This window comes from Vicia villosa, linkage group LG4 (assembly GCF_029867415.1).
Source record: "Vicia villosa cultivar HV-30 ecotype Madison, WI linkage group LG4, Vvil1.0, whole genome shotgun sequence".
NCBI classification, from domain to species: domain Eukaryota; kingdom Viridiplantae; phylum Streptophyta; class Magnoliopsida; order Fabales; family Fabaceae; genus Vicia; species Vicia villosa.
This window is the reverse complement of record NC_081183.1, coordinates 144,055,824-144,077,462: the sequence shown is the minus strand read 5'-3', so window position 1 is coordinate 144,077,462 and position 21,639 is coordinate 144,055,824. Positions and strand designations below refer to the sequence as shown.

At 34.5% G+C, this 21,639-nt stretch overlaps 1 protein-coding gene across 1 annotated transcript; it reads left to right on the top strand.

Annotated features, from left to right (window-relative positions):
* The first annotated feature begins 13,027 nt into the window (after window positions 1-13,027).
* On the top strand, window positions 13,028-13,378 carry LOC131598004 (pEARLI1-like lipid transfer protein 3). Its single transcript, XM_058870657.1, has one exon. The coding sequence runs from the start codon at window positions 13,028-13,030 to the stop codon at window positions 13,376-13,378; it is 351 nt and encodes a 116-aa protein (XP_058726640.1).
* The last annotated feature ends 8,261 nt before the right edge of the window (window positions 13,379-21,639 follow it).

Sequence of the window (21,639 nt, the reverse complement as noted above, 5' to 3'; positions counted from 1 at the left end):
ATTGTACACTGGTATGATACTACAGAAAAGTGTAGCTAACCAATACTATAAATAACAAAATCATAAGGTAGAATGTAGGAGTTACAAACTCTTCATTACACTCTTCATTACATAACCATAACCGATGTTGAAGCTGAATGGAAAGAAGCATATAAAGTCCTCATTAAGTTCTTTATGTAACACATAATTATGGAGCATAGAAGATGCATGGACAGAACTACCTTAATGCCAATTATGTAAGACATCAATAGTGGAATATGGAAGAACATACCTTCATTAATCAACATTCCACATGGCGCATCAAGAAGAAACACTTCCTACTCTCAGACTAAGCCACTTGGCAGCATGAGAGAAACTCTTCAAAAAGATAGAGTTTTCTTATATTATAGATATATTCATGACTATACTAACTTATATATTTTGGTTTTTATTCTAAATATATTCATGAAACGATAAAATGAGACAGTTATGGTGTGTTTGTTTCATGGATTTGAATTTTATTCCCAGGAATGTGTGGGGTTGGAAATCATATTCCAATGTTTGTTTCAAGTTTTCTTAAATAATACCTGGGTATTTATTATTCCTGGGAATATGATTTACTCATGAATTTGATCTTTTTTATTCCCATGTAAATATGTGGGAATCTTATATTCCCATGGGAATAAGAGGTAACCACCCATAACCTCCACTTTACATTAATTTAACTCTTTTATATTTTAAAAAATAAATAAATAAATTTAATATATTTCAAATATTCCAAAGAACTCCAATTAATTACCAAACACATAGACAGAAATAAAATTCCCAGTAATTCCAAGGAATAATATTCCTGAGATTATAAATTTAATCCTTTAAACAAACACACTCTTAATGATAAAATGAAGAAATTAAGTGATTGTTTTCTTCAATCACTATTGTCTTAGAGTCTGTTTGGTAAGACAAAAAAAAGAGCTTTTAGCTTTTTAGCTCGTATTAATAAAAAAGCTCTGTTTGGTAACTCTATTTTAGCTTTTAGCTTGTAGCTTTTTTACTAGCTTTTAGCTTTTTTTTCAAAAGCTATTTGAAGTAGCTTTTGAGCTTGTAGCTTTTAGCTTGTGAGTTTTTCTTCCATTAATACCCTTATTATTTTAACTAAAATATATTATTACCCTCATTAATTAAAATGCCATTAATGTCATTTCGTATCTATCAGCTAATGAAACAACTAATTTACCAAACACTCACATTAGCTTATCAGCTACCAGTTACCAGCTACCATCTAAAAGCTACCAGCTACCAGCTATTAGCTACTTATCCTTTGATTGAATTTTTACTTATAAACACAAAAAAAAATAAAAATAGAAAACACAAATTTGAATTTATTGTTAATTAAATTTAACAAATATACTTGTGTTAATGTTTGCATAAAATGATACCAATGATTCTTTTACCTTCAAGTTACTTAAAAAATTAGGTTGATAAAATTAGAATGTATATATTCATAATATCAAACCAATAAAGATGGATAACAAATTACCTTGTGTATTTTCGTTGAGTTCATTCTACTTAGGGGTGGCAAAGCGGGTGGCCTGCCCCATTTAGGCCCGCTCCATTTAAGCCCGTCTAAAAGCGCGCGGGGGTGTCAAATTTAGGTGTTCGAGTTCAAAAATCAAGTCCGCTCCGTTTACTAACGAGTTAGCGGGTTGGCGGGCCGGCCAGCCAATTTTTATTCTATTTTTTAATTTTAGAATTTCATTTACTACATAATTTACAAATTTCTTAATTATTATCAAAGAGGTCGATAATTTTTTTTTAACAACGCACAATAGAACTTCAACACGCCTTGAATATCAATTATAAAAAAAAATATTAAAAAATAAACTCAAGCACAATAAAAACAAAGGTATCCAAATAAATTAATAAACAATGCATATCATCCTAATCCTATTTAATAAAAACTAACTACTACCAGAATTCAATTAAGAATTTACACAAGACAAATAGTGATAACAATTACATTGCAAAATACATCACAATGCATAAAATAATAGTACATAAAATATTAACACCCGACTTTCTCACTATTTACACCATATAGACTCTTATATAGACCTATTTCTTATTAGTTAAATCATCATTTTGTTACACGTATACACTAATCAAATCCTTCCTTTTCTTAAAATCAACATCTATTTCTAAAGAAAATGTATGAACTAATGTATTGAGAACTTAATAATTATGCATGTCATACAATTGTTCTTTTATTTCAAACTTTTCCAATCAACACATGTATTAGAAAGTTATAGAAATAACACTATACATTAAAACTATAATTTAATTTGTATGGATAATAATTTAGAATACAATTCAATCAACATTATCCTAAGAGAAGAGTGTTGTTTTTATAGTTAAAGTTATTTTAATTCTAAGTAAAAATAAAAAAAAATAACAAAAAGCCCACGGGAAAAACTCGCACCGCCCCGCTTCGGCCCGCTTTTTAAAGCGGATTAGATGAGACGGGCCAACTTAAGATACCGAACCAAAAACCTCAGCTCAACTCACCAAAAATGATGGATCAAACATGCTGAACCGGCGGCCTGACCCGATTTATCACCCCATTTCTACTTGGCCACCTACTTGACTTGTAGCTGTAGCCGACAAAATTTCAATTTACTTAAAGTCAAAAACTCTTAACTTAATTAGGCAAGATGATTGACAAGTAGTAAGTTAAAAATTAAGTGCTTCATTACTTCAATTTATAAGATCCATTAATAAGAAAAGAAAATTTTAAATAACAATGTAAAAAGGGCTATCTAATATAGGCCTTATAAAAGGTTCCATCTAATTCTAATCTAGTGATTAAAAGTCCCACTGGCAAAAAATAAAATAAAACACTATGCCTATAAATCTCGCACTTTGCTTCTCCAAATTCATTCATCAACCAAAAGAAAATCTAGTTACTATATTTTTTGCAAAATGGGTTCAAATGGTATTGTTGTATCCCTTATGATTCTCTCCCTTAATATATTTTTGTTCTCTCCTCTTGTATATGCCAATTTGAGTCATAAGACACCATCCTCTCATCCTATAACACAACCTCATTTTTCAACATCTCCACCAAGTCATATGGCACCCTCACCTCATCTCATGACATCTCCACCTAACATGCCTCCAATGATACAACCTAATTGTCAAATACAAAATTTTGGAGTGTGCGAAAATTTGTTGAATATGGAGACTGTAGTGATTGAGCCAGAAACCATGCCTTGCTGCCAACTTATCAATGATCTTAGTGATCTTGATGCCTCTAGGTGTATTTGCGCTGCACTCAAGGCAAATATTTTGGGTTCAGTCCCTCCTAACCTTACCATTTCCGTAGAATTAATCTTGAACCGTTGTGGACGTGCCTTGCCTACAGATTTTACATGTTGTGGCTAAGAACAATAACATAAATGGCAATTCTTAGGCATATCATTGCCAATGGAATATTTCTATTACACTGTATTATTAACTACACATGCACCAATAAATTAATGTCATTTACTATATTAATACTAAATTATATATTTACACTATTGCTCTTAATTATATAGATATAGATGGAAGCCTTTGCTTTTGTCAATTGTTGGGAGCAAGATTACCAGAATAAATAAGTCTTTTTATATGCATAAAGTTTATGAAATAACATGTGTTAAAGAGAAATTACTCATCTTATGGTCTTTTTTAATTGTTACTTTCGTTAAAATGTCTACTTCGTAATCAAAAAATATTTGGATAAGATGACTGGGGTGTCTTCCAGTTTAATCAGAGGTCCTGAGTTTGAATTCAGCTCTCGGTACGTAGCAGTGTTAAATCTCTTAAAGAGGCAAATGCAGCTAATTACTAATCTAGCAAACAAAAATTTGCTGCAGATTTGCTTTCCTTGCCTTTTATGTAACATTCTTCCCCGATGACCATTTCCCCTAACAAAAGTGTTGGCTTTTGGACGAGAGACTCATTGAAGTGTCCCCCTTGAGACTATTCTGGAACGCCCCCACAAACAATTCTTGGTTTGGGGGGACGACCCTTATGGTAGCTTCGTTGAATCGGGCAAGGTATTCCCTCAACGATTCCGAGGGACCCTAACGTATGTTTAATAGACTAATGGTGGACATCTTTTTATGACGGCTGGCGGAGAACAGATGTACGAGTTTCTTCATCAGTTTTTTATAACTAGCGATGGAACCTCGGGGCAAACCCATTTACCATCGCAAGGTTGCATCCCTAAAGGTGCTAGATAGAAAATTTGCACCAATGATGTGTTTACCACTTGGCCTAGGAAAAAGTTACCAAACTTGATTTCTTTCTAATTGATTTAATTCCTCTTGCATGGCAATGATCCATTAGTCATCCTTTATGGCTTAATTAATCTTGGACGGTTCTATTTGAAAAAATGACATATTCAAGAAAGCATCTCTGACATTTAGTCTTGTTGAGACTCCTTTGCTAATATCACCAATAACTTTGTCGATAGGGTGATCACAACGGGTTCTCCATTCTCGAGGAAGATCACTTTGATTTTTCTCTTGTTGAAAGTTTTCCTCTTTGTGTTCCGATTAATCAACTTTGTCACTTTTAGCATTGTCTTTCATAGGTACTTCTCAAATCTCATCATCATCATCACAAACAATTATATCCTCTTTAGAGTTTAGAGGTGTTAGATTCATCCAAAGATACATGCATAGATTTTGAGTGCAAGAATACAGCTCCGACATGTTTCAACTATGGGGAGCAGGGTCACATACCTACTGTTAGAAGTCAGAGAAAGAGCCAGGAGTTGGTCAGTATGCTCAGGCCGATGGGAAAGTCTTTGCTCTGAGTGGTGTTGAAGCCTCGGGATCAGATAATTTGATTCAAGATACGTGTTTCATAAATGGTATGTCTTTAATTTCTATCATCGATACGGGCACGATGTATTTGTTCATATCACATGATTGTGTTAACAGGTTAAACCTAGTAGTGTCTCTTATGAAAGGTAATATGGTCATTGATACCCCAACTAATGGTTATGTAACCAAATTGTTAGTTTGTATTCATTGTCCCATATATATTTATGGTAAAGATTTTGTAATTGACTTGATTTGTTTACCCCTAAGTCAACTAGTTATTCTGGGAATGAAGTGGTTATCGTTCAACCATGTTCACATAAATTACTTTGATACAACCGTGTTGTTTCTTGAGTCCAAAAGGAGTAAGGTTTGAGATTTGAATCTTCCAACCAAGTAAACATGTCCTTGAAACAAGATGCTCAAGTGCTCATGATGTTAGCTTCCCTAAAAGTAGAGATCGAAGCTTCGATTGTTGATCTTCCTGTTGTATGCAAATTTGCAAATGTTTTCCCTGATGATATTGATGATTTACCTCATGAATGTGAAGTTGAGTTTGCAATATATTCAGTACCTGGTACTTGACCTATATCCATGGAAGCGTATAGAATGTTTGCATCAAAATTAAGCAAGATGAAGAAGGAACTAGAAGAGTTGTTAGAAAAGAAGTTTGTCAGTCCTAATGTATTGCCTTAGGGAGCTCCAGTGCTATTGGTTAAGAAGAAATATGGAAGCATGAGATTATGTGTGAATTATCAATAGTTGAATAAAGTCACTATTAAGAATCGGTATCCTCTTTCGAGGATTGATGATTTCATGGATCTATTTGTAGGAACTCATGTGTTTAGCAAGATTGATTTGAGATCGGGTTACCATTAGATTCGGGTGAAGTCAGAGGATATTCCTAAGATTGCATTCAGAACCCACTATGGTCATTATGAGTATTCAGTTATGCCTTTCCGTGTGTCTAATGCACCAGAAGCATTTATGGAGTATATGAATATGGTTTTTCACCCTTACTTGGATCAGTTTGTCGTGGTGTTTATAGGTGATATTCCGGTATATTCCCAGTCAGATGAAGAGCATGCAAAACACAAGATAGTTGTGTTGCAGACCTTAAAGGACAAGAATTTGTATGCCAAGTTGTCCATCTGTGAATTTTGATTAAGAGAGGTAAGTTTCCTTGATCATGTAATCTCTAGTAATGGCATAATAGTGGATCCGTCTAAGGTAGATGCAGTGTTGCGGTAGGAAACACCTAAGTTGGTTACCGAGATCAGGAGTTTTCTAGGCTTAGCTGGTTATTATAGGAGGTTCATTGAGGGATTTTCAAATTTGGCTTTTCCTTTGACTCAGCTGACCCAGAAGGGGCAAGCTTATGTTTGGGATGTTCAGTGCAAGAAATGTTTCTAAGAGCTCAAGAAGAGGTTGACGTTGGCGTCAGTCTTGATTTTTCCATATATGAGTGAGTCTTTTATGGTATATTGTGATTCATCTAAGATGGGTTTAGGTTGTGTGCTTATACATAATGGTCAAGTTGTATCCTATGCTTCTAGACAACTCAAGACTCATGATACAAATAATCCTACCCTTGATTTGGAGTTAGCAGGAGTGGTTTTTGTACTTAACATTTGGAGGCATTATCTTTATTGTTTGAGATTTGAGTTTTCAATGATCAAAAGAGTCTGAAGTATTTGTTTAATTAGAAGGAGTTGAATATGAGGCAGAAAATGTGGCTTGAGTTTTCAAAGCATTATCACTTCGAGTCGAACTACCACCCGGGTAAACCTAACTGAAGTTCCTTTTGGATTGGTTGTATTATGCAAAACAACATGGAGTTTGTTCAAGATAGTTCTGGTGCAGAAGGAACACATGTGGAACCCGATGTTCTAACATGTATGCTACAACATTTGGTCTCTTTCAACAGACATATATGATTGCAATTATGGTTCTGAGTTATTCTATCCAAGATTCACTTTACAAAGAAGATCTACATATGTAAGCTAAAAAGTTAATTTGAATGTACTGGTGCAACATGTTGTACACAATACTTTAACATCTGTGAATTACAACATCTGGCCTTGACAACAGGCCATATGGATGTTGCTTGGTGCGCAAGTTCTGATTGGGATTGAATCAGATTTGCTACAGTTATTTTATAAATGTTTGGTTGATTTATTTGACATCTGGAGATGTTCAAATTAGATTTAAATTTGAATTTGAAATATAAAAACTCATATCTTATTGTTGGAGACAATTATGGAGAAGCTCGTATCCAATAGAATCTGCTATTTTGGATTAAATAAAATCAGATATCTAAGGAAGAAAAGCCCAAAAGACATTGCTATATGAAGAGGCTCAGTCTCTCGTTTGAGACATGGATTTTGTGTGCAAAGACTAGGTTCTTTGTGTTAGGGTTTTGAGTCTTTGTAGCTTGTATTCCATGCTAATGCCATAATAACAATTAGGGTATAATCTTTGTTTACACCACTCTATGTTTAAATAACTTGGAATAGTTGTTAGTTTGTCTTAGTTGAGTTTTAACATTCAACATTCAATATGGTTGTTATTGAAGTTGATAACTTGGGATTAGTGATCGAGATAAAGTGAGAGGGGTTATCATATTTATAGGGAGTCCTAAATAGAACTTCACTAGGTAGTGTTAGGAAGAGGCCCGAAACATCATTGGGTTGGTGCTCATAGAAGACTAAGTATATTAAGCTACTGATAATGAATTTCCTTTCTTGGGTAGAGATTTCTCCAGACATAGGTGTTGTTTGCAACAAACTGGGTTACTAATATCTGACGTTATTTACTAATTTTACATTGACTTTGTATTGTTATCTATCTGTGTGTTGAATCTAGTTTAACTTGTGGGACCAATTGTTCCAATGTCGTGTCTAACATATATTCCCTTAGGAACATAATTTCAATTGGCATCAAAGAAGACGCTCTGTTTTGTTTGGGTGAGCTCCAGGGAGGATATTTTCTATTCAAATGGATAAGACTAAATATGGAGGTTCATTTAATAGGCCACCTGTTTTGGATGACATGAATTATGACTACTGGAAAGTCATGATGGTTGGCTTCTTAAAATCCGTAGGCTGCAACACTTGGAAGACTGTAGTTAAAGGTCAGAAACATCTAGTGATCACTTATCAAGATGAGTCTACAAGCTTAAATCATGAAGCCAATTGGTCCAAAGATGAAGATGACGAAGCTCTTAGAAACGAAAAAAGCTTTGAATGCCATATCTAATGGTGTTGACAAAAATATATTCAAACTAATCAATACTTTTACTCAAGCTAAAGAAGCTTGGGAGATACTTAAGACTGCTCATGAAGGCACATCATGGGTTAGGATGTTAAGGATTTAGCTCCTCACAAGTGATTTTAAAAATACGAAGATGATGGAAGACGAATCCATATCTGATTTCAACATCATATTACATGATGTAGTTAACAGCTCTTTTGCTTTGGGAGAAAAGATGTCAAAAGAGAAGCTTGTGAGAAAGATTCTCAGATCCTTGCCTCAGAAGTTAGACATGAAGGTAACTGCTATAAAAGAAGCCTAAGACTTAAGCACCCTGAAGGTTAATGAACTTATTGGGTCCCTATAAACCTTTGATGTTTCTATAAATGGAAGATAAAAAAAGAAGAACAAATGTGTAGCTTTGGTATCTATTACTCAAAAGAATGTAGATCAAAGTGATAATGATACTGAAGATAGTTCCGTAGATGTTATAGCTTACATTGGAAGAAAATTCAACCAGTCCATAAGAAGAATGGAAAATCAGTAGAGGAAAAATGTGTGAGGAAAAATGTCAAACAACTGTCCCTAACACAAGAACAATGTATATGACTATACTAAAAGAAAAGAATCTAAATGTTATGAATGTGAAGGGTATGATCACTTGCAAATTGAATTCCTCACCTTCCTTAAGAAATAGAAGAAGGGTCTCAATATCATGGTCTGAACCTGCTGATGAAAATGAAGGAGAGCTAATAATGTGATGGCTTTTACTAGCAAATATGACTCTTGTTATGATTCAGATGAGGAAGAAATGATTGCTGAAGAACTTGCTGAAACCTATAGAGAGTTGCCTACTAAATGGAATTCTTCTTACCAAAGAAAAGAAAATCAAAAGAAGATCATAAGTGCTCTTCTCTAAAAGAAAGGTAAGCTTATGACAACTATCGTTGGGCTGGAAGAAGAAGTTAAAATGTTGAATTCCAAAAATATGCCAGAATTTGTTCAAATGATGAGCAATTGTTTAGAAATATTGAAAGATGTTTTGGTAGGAAATATGAAGGCTGTAGAATTTGACTACAGTACCATGAACAAGAAAATCAAAGTAACTCCCAAGAAGAAGATTGAGGTTCAGATGGTAGACCACATGTCTGAACATCGTACTCGACATGAGAACCCTCAACACAGAGGTTACAAGAACTCTGCACAAAAATGTCATCACTGTGGAATATATGACCATATAATACCTTTTTACTATAAATTGCATGGATATCCCAAATCCTATAAACCGCAAATTTGCAACAACAAAATAGGGAAGAAAGTGAAAACTTAAAAAGTATGGAAACCTAAGAAAATTGTCAAATGTTTATTAGCTCAAGTTTATCCTAGAGGGTCTTGTAAAGAAGGAAGGTACTTTGATAGTGGATGCACACATCATATGGAAAGTAAAAGGTGTTATCATGAAAAGTTAAAATCTTATTCAAATAGTCATGTCACGTTTGGTGATGGAACTAGGAGAAGGATCAAAGGCATATGAAACCGGTCTATCTAGGTGTCCCTAGCCTTGACAATGTCTTGTTAGTTTAAGGACTTGTTATTAACCTCATCAACATAAGTCAACTATGTGATCAAAGTCTGAATGTGGAATTCAACAAGTCTCAATGCATTATCGCTGGCAAGATCATGAAGTAAAAATGAAGGGATCAAAATCCAAGAATAACTGTTATATGTGGCTTAGAAATCAACCCTCAATTCATCTGGAAGATGACCCCAAAATGATGCATAAACTACTTTAAAACACTGAAGAGTGCAAGATGACCAAGATGTCTCATACGATGCTCCAACATCATTCTCTCCAATAAGATTGGGACTTTTTTTGTCAAAGAAAGCCATGAAACTCTGTGTGTTAAAAATACTGCATAATGAAAAAAGTAGTTGTAAAATATAAATTAAAACATGTGAAAAGTACAAAATTATAGATTATATATAGGGTTAATACCTATTTTCACCCCTGCCATATGGGTTTGGTTTGAAAAATTCCCCTGTAAAAAAAAGTTGCAAAAATGGCCTCAACAAGTTTCAAAACTTTCATTTTGGCCCTTTATCAGGCCACATCATCAAAAAGTTTGATGTGGTAGTGTTTGTTTTTAACTTTTTAATGAATGGAATTTCCACGTCATATATTCAGCCAGTGCAATGACATTAATACCCTTAGTTATCCAGCTTTTCATATTTCTAATAATCATATCAATTAATAATATATTAATCAATTTAATAAACAAAAATTAAAATAAAAAGAAATTAAAAGAGGATTAGGGTACTGAAACAAAATCACGTTCTTCTTCCTTCTCACAAACAGAGGACGGCGAAATCAGCCCCCTCTTTTTCGATCGAAATCCGACGACCCGCCGTCGTCTTTCTCTCATTCTCCGCTCAACTCTCTTCTTCCTCATGCAACTGCGGCGGATCCTCTCTTCTTCCTCTTCGATTTTCGTTCACTTCTCTTTTTTGGAATTGATTTCTGATTTGTTCAGTAGTGAGATTGAGAGGGTTATTATTGGTGTAGAGTTGAAGGTTAGAGTGGTATGATGATTAAAGACGTTTTTGTAGTGATTTTGTGTTTGGAAAGAAAAATCAGAAAAATGAAAGTTTGTTGTTTGAGTTATGTTGTAGATGGTTGAAAGGAAGTTGATGTGTAGTTGTGAGTTGAAGTTGTTGTTACATGTAGAGTAGAAACGGTTTGGTTGAGCAAAGGTTGTGGTGGTTACCAGAGAAATGAGTGTTGTTTCGGTCGGTTTTGTGTAGGAACAATGAAGAAAATGATGTGCGTTATGAAGAGAAATTTGGAGATGGATTTGAGGTTTGTTTGGTTATTGTGAAGGGGAGAAGTTATTTGGTTTTGTTACGGTGGTTATGTTGAAAGAAGGAGGAGGTGATATCGGTTTTATTATGGTTGTTTTCACAATTTTGTTGGTTTGGTTGCATGATGAAAGTTGTTGTAACACTGTCGTTGCAAGTTATGAACGATTATGGTGATGGTGGTAGTGTGTGAGATGTGATGAAGGTGAGGGAAATTTGTTCTGCATTTTGATTATAGAGAGCGAAATGAGGTAAGGTGATTTTGAGTGAACAAATATGATGAAAGGTGATATGTTAGTGATATGGTTCTGATTGGTGGATAACTAAGGGTATCAATGTCATTGCACTGGCTTAATATATGATGTCGAAATTCCATTCATTAAAAAGTTTAAAAAAAACACTGCCTCATCAGACTTTTTGATAATGTGGCCGGATAAAGGACCAAAATGAAACTTTTAAAATTTGTTGAGGTCATTCTTGCAACTTTTTTTTTTTGCAAGGAATTTTTCAAATCAAGTCCATATGGGAGGAGTGAAAATAGCTATTAATATATATATATATATATATATATATATATATATATATATATATATATATATATATATATATATATATATATAGGGGACGACTCAAGTGAGAACACTTGGTTATTATGAGAAATGAGAACAATGAATCACGACCATTAAATTTTGATTTTGTGGATTTTAATGGACTGGATTGCTTTCTCTTTCTATGTTGATTTAAAATTTATTTTAAATCAACATAGAAAGAGAAAGCAATCCAGTCCATTAAAATCCACAAAATCAAAATTTAATGGTCGTGATTCATTGTTCTCATTTCTCATAATAACCAAGTGTTCTCACTTGAGTCGTCCCCTCTCTCTATATATATATATATATATATATATATATATATATATATATATATATATATATATATATATATATATATATATATATATATATATATATATATATATATATATATATATATATCTAATATCAGTTAAACGTGACAACCCAGTGTCATATCAATGTAGTAAATTTTGCTATAGAGGTCCAACACACCAAGGCTTCCCTCCCCGTCAAGCTAGTACCTCTATTAGCTTTTACTCTGCCAAATACCATAACCACCTTTTATTTAACACAATGCAACACATAAGTTTACTACTATTCACAATCCCTTGAATAAATTTACTTCTATTTACATGATTTTCCGGGAATCACTCACTATCAAAGGTCTTTCCACTTTCCTTACCTTATCAGAGTTATTTTGTTGAAAATAACAATTGAGTTGAAAACTTTGATAAAAAAGGTGAGAAGTTTTGTATTATTAAAAAAAAATGAGAGATTTAAACATTTATAAGTGAGATAACTCACACACTTATCATCTTAAATCTTTGAAAGAATATATGACGTGTCTCTTACAAAATAACTCTTTTCACTCTATCTAATTTCTTTCGACCAAACAAAGCTCAAATTGTACCAAAAAATTTCAATAATTTTTTAAATATTTTTATATCAATTTTTTTTCTTCATATTTTTCTTTATAATATGAAACAAAACGTTTTAATTTAAGCTATATCTTTTTTCATTGTTTTTATTTTTGATTTCAAATTTTCAATAAGAAAAATCATCTATTTTTTTTATGCTTATGAACTTTTTTTTTAATTTTAATTAAAATAAAAGATGCACAATGTATATCATCATTCAGTTAATAACATACATTCATCTCAAACTTTTGAGAGACCTTATGTAAAAAGTTGAAGTGATCTTTAGTTGAATCGTGAAAAAATTTTAAGAATCCTATTTAAGCTTAAATTAGAAAAAGAAAATATAATCGGAGGCCCTTTTCTTCTTAGGTTAAACATGAAAAAGTGTGAGACCCTGTGGTGTAGGTCGCCTTGTACACGCTCAAAGAAGACCCTTATTCCACAAAGAGTTTTTTTATTTATAAATACTTACTCCCTTTTAATTTGCCTATAAATTATGTCCTTGGGCCACTCCATGCACGTTCATTCATCAACCACAAGAGAAATTAAATACTTATAATTCACATATACATCATTTAACAAAATGAATTCAAAGGATGTTGCTACCATTACCTTTCTTGTTCTCTCCCTAAACATATTTTTCCTCACCACCCTTAGCTCCGCTCAGGCCCCAACTGTCTCACCACTCCTGAATTGTCCAAATGATCTGCATGTCTGCGCTGCTCTATTGCAAGATTTGGTTACCATTGTGGCTGGCTCTCCACAATCCAAACCTTGTTGCTCGCTCATTGCTGATCTTGTTGATCTTGATGCTGCACTGTGTCTTTGTACATCAATCAAGGCTAATGTTTTGGGAATAAACCTTGATATTCCTTTAAAGGTAGTGCTTGATGTTTGTGGACGTACTACTCCCAATGACTTCGTATGTCGTTAACATAACATAATGTTGCCAAACATGGAGGATTCTTAATCACCAATTAAGTAACGTCCATATAGCTAGATAATAAATTTTCTGTTGATGTTGTTCTTAATTAATTGTTGTAATGGATGGAAGGAAGATTCTTAATTATCAGTACTGTGAGTGTTATAATTTCCTTGCGTGTTAGGAGCTAGTCAAAGTAAAAGTTCATATATAGTTTACAGTTTCGTACATTTAGTTTCATTCCTTGTGAGGTGATATATATTTTAAGAGTAATGTTATTTTGACTTTATTACCAAAATAAAAATATTATTTTGACTTTTTTATAATTTTTACACTAAAATAACTTTGATTAATAGTATATAAAAAATTGGTTAATACAATTTAGAGTTTGGTTATCGAGTGTACATTAAATATTAATATTAGGTATAAAGTTGGTTAATACAATTCATAATTTGATTAATGAATTCTCAAAAATAAAAATATATTAAATAGTAAAATAAAGTTGGTTAATAAAATGTAAAAGTTGGTTAATACATTTATAATTTAGTGTCAGAATATGGTTAATAGTATATATTTAATTGGTTAATTAGTGAAAGTGGTTAATAAATTATAAGTAAAATAAGTGGTTAATAATGTATATTTTTGTGGTTAATATAATTGTGAAGTTAGTTAACGACACATTCTTATATTTTTGTTATAAAATAAATTTAAAAAAATAATGTTTTTTTAATTTTTTTAACAAATAATATTATTTTAATGAAAAAATACTATTCACCGTATAAATACGGTATAATATTTGGTGTCAAGGTAATATTACTTATACAAAAATGCTATTCTTATACCAATTCTTACACCTACACCGCATGTACGGACGATACTGTTCATGTACGGACGACACCGTTCATGTACGGACGAATACTATTCATGTACGGGCGAATACTATTCATGTACGGACATTTATTTTTAATACTTGGACGTGCATTAACCAACTTCATTACTGCATTAACCAAATTTTTACACAGCATTAACCAAGTTTGATGACTGCTAAAAATTAATTTTAATACCTGAATGTTGCATTAACCAACTTTATTACTGCATTAACCAAATTTTTACACTGCATTAACCAAGTTTGGTGACTGCTAAAAATTATTTTTAATACCTGGATGTTGCATTAACCAACTTCAGTACTGCATTAACCAAGTTTGGTGACTGCTAAAAATTATTTTTAATACCTGGATGTTGCATTAACCAACTTCAGTACTGCATTAACCAAGTTTGGTGACTGCTAAAAATTATTTTTAATACCTGATTGTTGCATTAACCAATTCTTCAGTATTACATTAACCAAGTTTTTACATTGAATTAACCAAATACAGTGAATAGTGTTTGGTGTAAATATTTGATGTAATAAATAGTGTAAGAATAGCATTGGTCTTACTTATATTATAAAGATGATTTCTATCTAAAAAAATTTCCTACTTATTTTTAACATAACCTTAGGTTATACCTCATTTTCCTATTAAAAAAAACTATGGAGCCAACATAGGAAAGTGAGGTATAGGCCAATGTTATGTCAAAAATGAACTAATTAATATATCTAAAATTTAGTATATCAAGTTAATTGATGATATAGCTACTACATAAAACATAAGACATGTCTTCCCGAAAAATGTGACTATTGAAATTGAGATGAATGTTGGTTAGATGGTCAGAACATTAGTTTTCTTCTCGATATATTTGTGTTACAAAAAAATTAAAGTTCATAAGCTTATAATTACAATTAGTCCACCTAGTTTTTAAGTTCCAAGGAATGAAACAGGGAGACTTGATGGTGTTGGTAGTTGAATAGTTGATAATTGATAGTTTTAGAAAATTGTTTATAAAAAAACTATCTCTTTGATTTCTTGGGTGATGATTTACAAAGTATCAATTGTCTGTTTTTAGTCTCAAGTCACCAACATTTCAATGGCGATGAATGTTTCTATATTATTTTAGTTTTTTCTAGATGATTCATGATAGACTAGTATTATGATAGTTCTAGGTTCTTTTATTATTTGCATACACTTATAATTCTAGGTTCTTCTACCATATTCATAAATATTATACTCTAGGCTTTTTTACCATTTTCATACATATATTATAGTTAAGAATATATTCTAGAAATTTGTAGCAATTTCAACACTCCTCCTTGATGCAAATTTCTGTGACTCCAAGTGTAGTTCGTAGCTCTTCCAATCCTGGTCTCGAAAACGCCTTCGTGAATATGTTTGCAATTTGATCTTCTGTTTTGTAGTAGTCGAGATTGATCTCTTTAGTTGCTTCAGCTTCTCTGAAAAAATGATACTTGATTGCTATGTGTTGTGTTCTGCTGTGATGCACTGGATTTTCCGCAATTGCAATTATTGATTTGTTGTCACAGTTGATTTTAGTAGGCACATATTGTTTTTCTCCCATGTTTGCAAGTATCCTACGACGCCATCTAGCTTGAGTCGTTGCTTCAGCAGCTGCCACGTGCTTTGCTTTTGCTATGGATTGTGCAACTATAGTTTCCTTCTTCAACACCTAAGAGAAAGTTCCTGATCCTATTGAGAAAGCATTGCCATAGGTGCTCTTCATATCATCTAACATACCTGCCCAATCATTGTCAATGTAGCCAAGTAATCTTGACTTAGTTTTTGTAGTGTACCATATACCAAACCCTTTTGTTCCTTGTAGATACCTCAAAATTCTTTTTCCTGCTCCAAAGTGTATTTGACTTGGGCTTTGCATGAATCTTGATAGAAGACTCGTAGGATACATTATGTCTGGCTATGAAGTTGTCAAATATATGGGGCTTTCCATTATAAATTGGTATTTGGATACATCAGTTTTGGGTGCTCCATCATTCTTCTGTAGTTTCTCATTTGTTTTGAGCGGAGTAGCGACACGTTTGCAATTTCTTAAGTAAGCCTTCTGTATATTTCTTTTGCGAGATGAATATCCCTTTATTTCTCTGACTTACCTCTAACCGAGGAAGTAACTCATCAAACCAAGGTCAATCATCTCAAAGGTCTTCATCATGTCTTCTTTGAACTTCATCATCATCTTAGTATTGTTTCCCATGTAGATAAGGTCATCTACATATAGAGAAAGTAAGAGAGTGTACTGACCTTAAGACCTGATGTAAAGTGTAGGCTCACTCTTTCTCCTTATGAATCCTCGATCCATGAAATACTGATCGGTTCTGTTATATCATGCTTGAGGTGCTTGCTTCAAACCGTAGAATTATTTTCTTAGTCTTAACACTTTTCTTTCTCCGTCTTCAAACATGAATCCTTGTGATTGTTCCACATAGATCTCTTCTTCCAGTATGTCGTTGATGAAAGCAGATTTGACATCTAGTTGATGGATACTCCATCCTTTTTGTGTCGCAAGAGCTATTAGAGCTCTAATGGTATCAAGACGAGCTACTAGTTTAAATGTCTCATTGAAGTCAATCCCAGGTTGTTGTGATTAACCCTTAGCTATTAGTCTCGCCTTGTGTTTTTGTATGGTGCTGTAACATCCCAAAATTTCTAATTTAATTAGTTTAATTTAATTTTAAATTAATTAATTTGGATTAGCATTTTATTGGAATTATGTGGAAAGAAATATAAAATGTTAAGTTGTTGGGCCTTATGGTGGGATTAGTAATATGGGGGTGTAAGTGTAAGGGAGCCCATCTCTAATTTTATGTTTTCATGAAATAAGGAAAAACAAGAGGAAAAAGAGTTAGAACGTGAAAAACAAGAAGTTGTGGGAAGAGGAGCTGAAGAACGTGAAAGAGAACCAAGAAGGAGAAGACCCACTCAAGGATTTGACTAAGGTAAGGGGGGACTTCTCTGATTATCATCTATTATCGGGTTAGGGGTTAATAATATTGAATAGATGTAGGATTCGGGTCAATTGAGTCATATGATAGGTTTAGGGATTGAATCAAATTGTATGATAATTGATCTTGTGTATGAAACCTATGATATTGTGTGATCATGGCTTTGTTTGATGTGTAATTGATATATTGTGATGTGTATTTCGTGGTATGTGTGCATTTCATTTCCTATTATTCGAATTGGTGTAATTGGAATGAGTTGGGAATGGTTGGAATGCTGTTTTCTGCAGAATTTGGGGTTGCAGGTACGCGGTAACCGGTTACTGGGAGCAGGGTAACCGATTACTACAGTGTAAAAAGGGAAATATTGCTGGCTGGGAGTCGATAATCGGTTACTGAAAGCAGGGTAACCGATTACCCATACAAAAACCAGGGGGATGTGTTTCGTGAGTCAGGGTAACCGGTTACTGGCCTTTGGGTAACCGATTACCACTGAAGGTTTTTGAAAAATGCAGAATTTTGTAAAATGCATAACTTTTGAACCGTTGGTCCGCTTCGCGTGCCGTTTTGAGCTAAACGAACCTTATTAAATAATCTATGTGATGATTAATGATGTGATTGTGATTGAATGATGCATATATATATAAACATGCTTGATGATGATGATGATTATGATGAGATGGGTATTTTGACGATGTTACTCATAGACTTGACGATGGTATAAGTATGTTCATATATGTTTGCATTCATTCATGTTCATTGGTGATACTGTATCCATAAGGGTGTTTTGGATCAGTGAAGGGCATGATTCCCATTGTGTGGAATCTGTGCCGGCAGGGCCGTATCTTGATGATGTTGGATCGGTCATGGGTTATTCCCATTGATGATGTTGGTACCACATGCATAGTGTCAGTTGCATTCATATGCATGACTTTTATAACATGATTGGATGCATTCCAGTGTTATAAATATTGATGATGTTGGTTGATTGCTTTGTGATGATGAAACTTGTCTGAATGTCTGTTTGTGAAACAATTGGGTGAACAATACAGCTATGATGTGTTATTGCCTTATAGCCTTATAACATTTGTTAATTATGATGAAGACTCACCCTTACATGTTGTCATTTTCAGATTGAGGATAGCGGCTATTCGACTCGGTGAGGATTAGCTCATGAGTCAGTTGTTTGGTTAGCGTCAGGTGTCATGCTCTGATAGTTGTAACACTGGGGACGCGAACGTTTAGAGTTTAAGTTTTGATAACTCTAGTTTTGTTTTTATGTTGAAGGATTGGTTTGAAAATGTTAAACTTAATCTGTTGAACTATTTCCGCTGTGTTGACATGAATTGTTTTGATTAATAAGAATTGCCTCAGTGAATGCATGACATGGCTGAATGATGTTTTAATTTATTTTGAAATTGTGGCACCCTTATTTCATGTACTCTGAATAACTTTATTTAATTTGCCGCGGGGTTTAGAAGGGTGTTACAATAGTGGTATCAGAGCATAGTCGGTCGTTGTGACCAGAGTCTTAGTGTCAGTCTTTCATGTGTATGCGACTCGTACTAACTGACTTGTCGATACTTTTGTTCTGATTAAATTAATTGTGATTTAAGCAGAGCAATGGCTGGAAGAGGAGGAAGAAACGATGATGCTATCGCTGAGGCTCTGGGCATGATTGCTGGTGTGCTGGGAGGAAATGCTGGAGGGGCAGGGATCGGTGCTGACAGGCAACTGGGGAATTTTCAGAGGAACAATCCTCCGTTGTTCAAGGGTACGCATGATCCTGAAGGTGCTCAGAAGTGGCTGAAAGAGATCGAACGGATTTTCAGAGTCATTGATTGTGCTGAAAATCTGAAGGTGAGGTATGGTACGCATATGTTATCCGAAGAAGCTGATGACTGGTGGATGGCGACCAGAGCTGAACTAGAGGCTGATGATGTGGGTATTTCTTGGCCTGTGTTCAAAAGAGAGTTTTTGAGAAGGTACTTTCCTGAGGACGTACGAGGCCGAAAGGAAATTGAATTTCTGGAGTTGGTTCAAGGTAATATGACAGTGCCAGAATATGCCTCGAAGTTTGTTGAGTTGGCAAAGTACTACGTTCACTACAACAACGATGAAGCTAGTGAATTCTCGAAGTGCATCAAATTTGAGAACGGTCTCCGTGATGAGATTAAGCAGGGAATCAGGTACTAGAGGATTCGGAGATTTATTGATTTGGTAGACTGTAGCAGGATCTTTGAAGAAGATAACCTTAAGCTGAAGTCATCTCACTCTCGCGAGTTAGTTGACAGGAAAGGTAAGAAGCCTATGGAAAAAGGAAAACCGTATGGTAGAGGTAATCCAAAGATTGGTGGTTGGAAGAGGCCTAGTGGGGGAGACTCCAGTGCTTTTGTCAGGTGCTATACCTGTGGTGAGGTCGGTCACCGTAGGAATGAGTGCAAGCTGAACCAGAAGAAGTGCTTCAAGTGTGAAGAGGTGGGTCATGTTGCCGCTGATTGTAAGAAGAAGACTGTGACTTGTTACAATTGTGGTGAAGAGGGCCACATTAGCCCACAGTGTCCTAAACCGAAGAAGAATCAAGCTGGAGGAAAAGTTTTTGCCTTGACTGGGACAGAGACTACTCCAGAGGATAGATTAATTAAAGGTACGTGTTTCATTCATGGCACACCTTTGGTTGCAATTATTGATACTGGAGCAACTCATTCTTTTATTTCCTTGGATTGCGCTAAAAGGTTGAATTTAGAAATATCTGAAATAAATGGAAGCATGGTTATTGACACTTCTGCGTCGGGTTCAGTAACTACTTCATCTGCTTGTTTGAATTGTCCTGTTGATGTTTTGGTAGAGAATTTGGAATGGACTTAGTGTGTCTTCCATTGAAACAACTCGATGTCATCCTGGGAATGAACTGGTTGGAATTCAATCGTGTTCATATAAACTGTTTTACGAAGACGGTAATCTTTCCCGAAGCTGTTAACACTGATGATCTGAACATGACGGCTAGACAAGTAAAAGAAGCCATTAAGGACGGTGCGGCAGTGTTCATGTTGTTCGCAATGATGGACCTGAAAGAGAAGGTGGTGCGTAGTGAATTACCAGTAGTGTGTGAATTTCCGGAAGTTTTTCCTGAAGATGTGAATGACTTACCACCGGAAAGAGAAGTAGAGTTTACTATTGAATTGATTCCGGGAACTAGTCCAGTGTCGATGGCACCATATCGTATGTCACCATCAGAGTTGGCCGAGTTGAAGAAGCAATTAGAGGAGTTGCTTGAGAAGAAATTCATTCGTCCGAGTGTTTCTCCATGGGGTGCACCGGTATTGTTGGTAAAGAAGAAAGAGGGTTCCATGAGACTATGTGTAGACTACCGACAATTAAACAAAGTTACTATCAAGAATCGGTATCCGTTGCCGAGGATTGATGACTTGATGGATCAGTTGGTTGGAGCTTGCGTGTTTAGTAAAATTGATCTGAGGTCTGGATATCACCAAATTCGAGTGAAAGAAGATGACATTCAGAAGACGGCGTTTAGAACAAGGTATGGGCATTATGAATATTCGGTGATGCCATTTGGAGTTACGAATGCACCTGGTGTTTTTATGGAGTATATGAATAGAATCTTCCATCCTTATCTTGATAAATTTGTGGTAGTATTTATAGATGATATTTTGATATACTCCAAGAACGAAGAAGAGCATGCAGAACATCTCAGAACTGTGTTAGAATTATTGAAGGAGAAGAAACTTTTCGCAAAATTGTCAAAGTGCGAATTTTGGTTGAATGAGGTTAGTTTCCTTGGACATGTGATTTCTAAGAATGGTATTGCTGTTGATCCTACGAAGATAGAAGCGGTATCTCAGTGGGAAGCTCCGAAATCAGTGTCGGAAATTCGTAGTTTTCTTGGTCTTGCAGGTTACTACAGAAATTTTATAGAAGGCTTTTCAAAGTTAGCATTGCCGTTAACTAAATTGACCAGGAAGGGTCAGACTTTTATCTGGGATGCAAAATGCGAAGAGGGATTCCAAGAGTTGAAGAAGAGGCTGACGAGTGCTCCTATCTTGATTTTGCCGAATCCGGCAGAATCCTTTGTTGTTTATTGCGATGCTTCGCTGATGGGTTTAGGTGGTGTACTGATGCAGAATCAACAAGTGGTCGCATATGCTTCGAGACAACTTAAAGTGCATGAAAGGAATTATCCGACTCATGATTTAGAGCTGGCAGCTGTGGTTTTTGTCTTGAAATTGTGGCGACATTATTTGTACGGTTCGAGGTTCGAGGTGTTCAGTGACCACAAGAGCCTGAAGTATCTCTTTGACCAGAAAGAGCTGTGAAGGATAGAAAAACACTTAGAAAGGGGGGGATTGAATAAGTGTGACTTTAAATCTTGGATGATAAAAATAAATTGCACAGTTATTTTTATCCT

What these genes read in the sequence shown, in the direction of transcription:
- LOC131598004 (XM_058870657.1), top strand. Translation starts at nt 13,028, where the DNA reads ATGAATTCAAAGGATGTTGCTACCATTACCTTTCTTGTTCTCTCCCTA.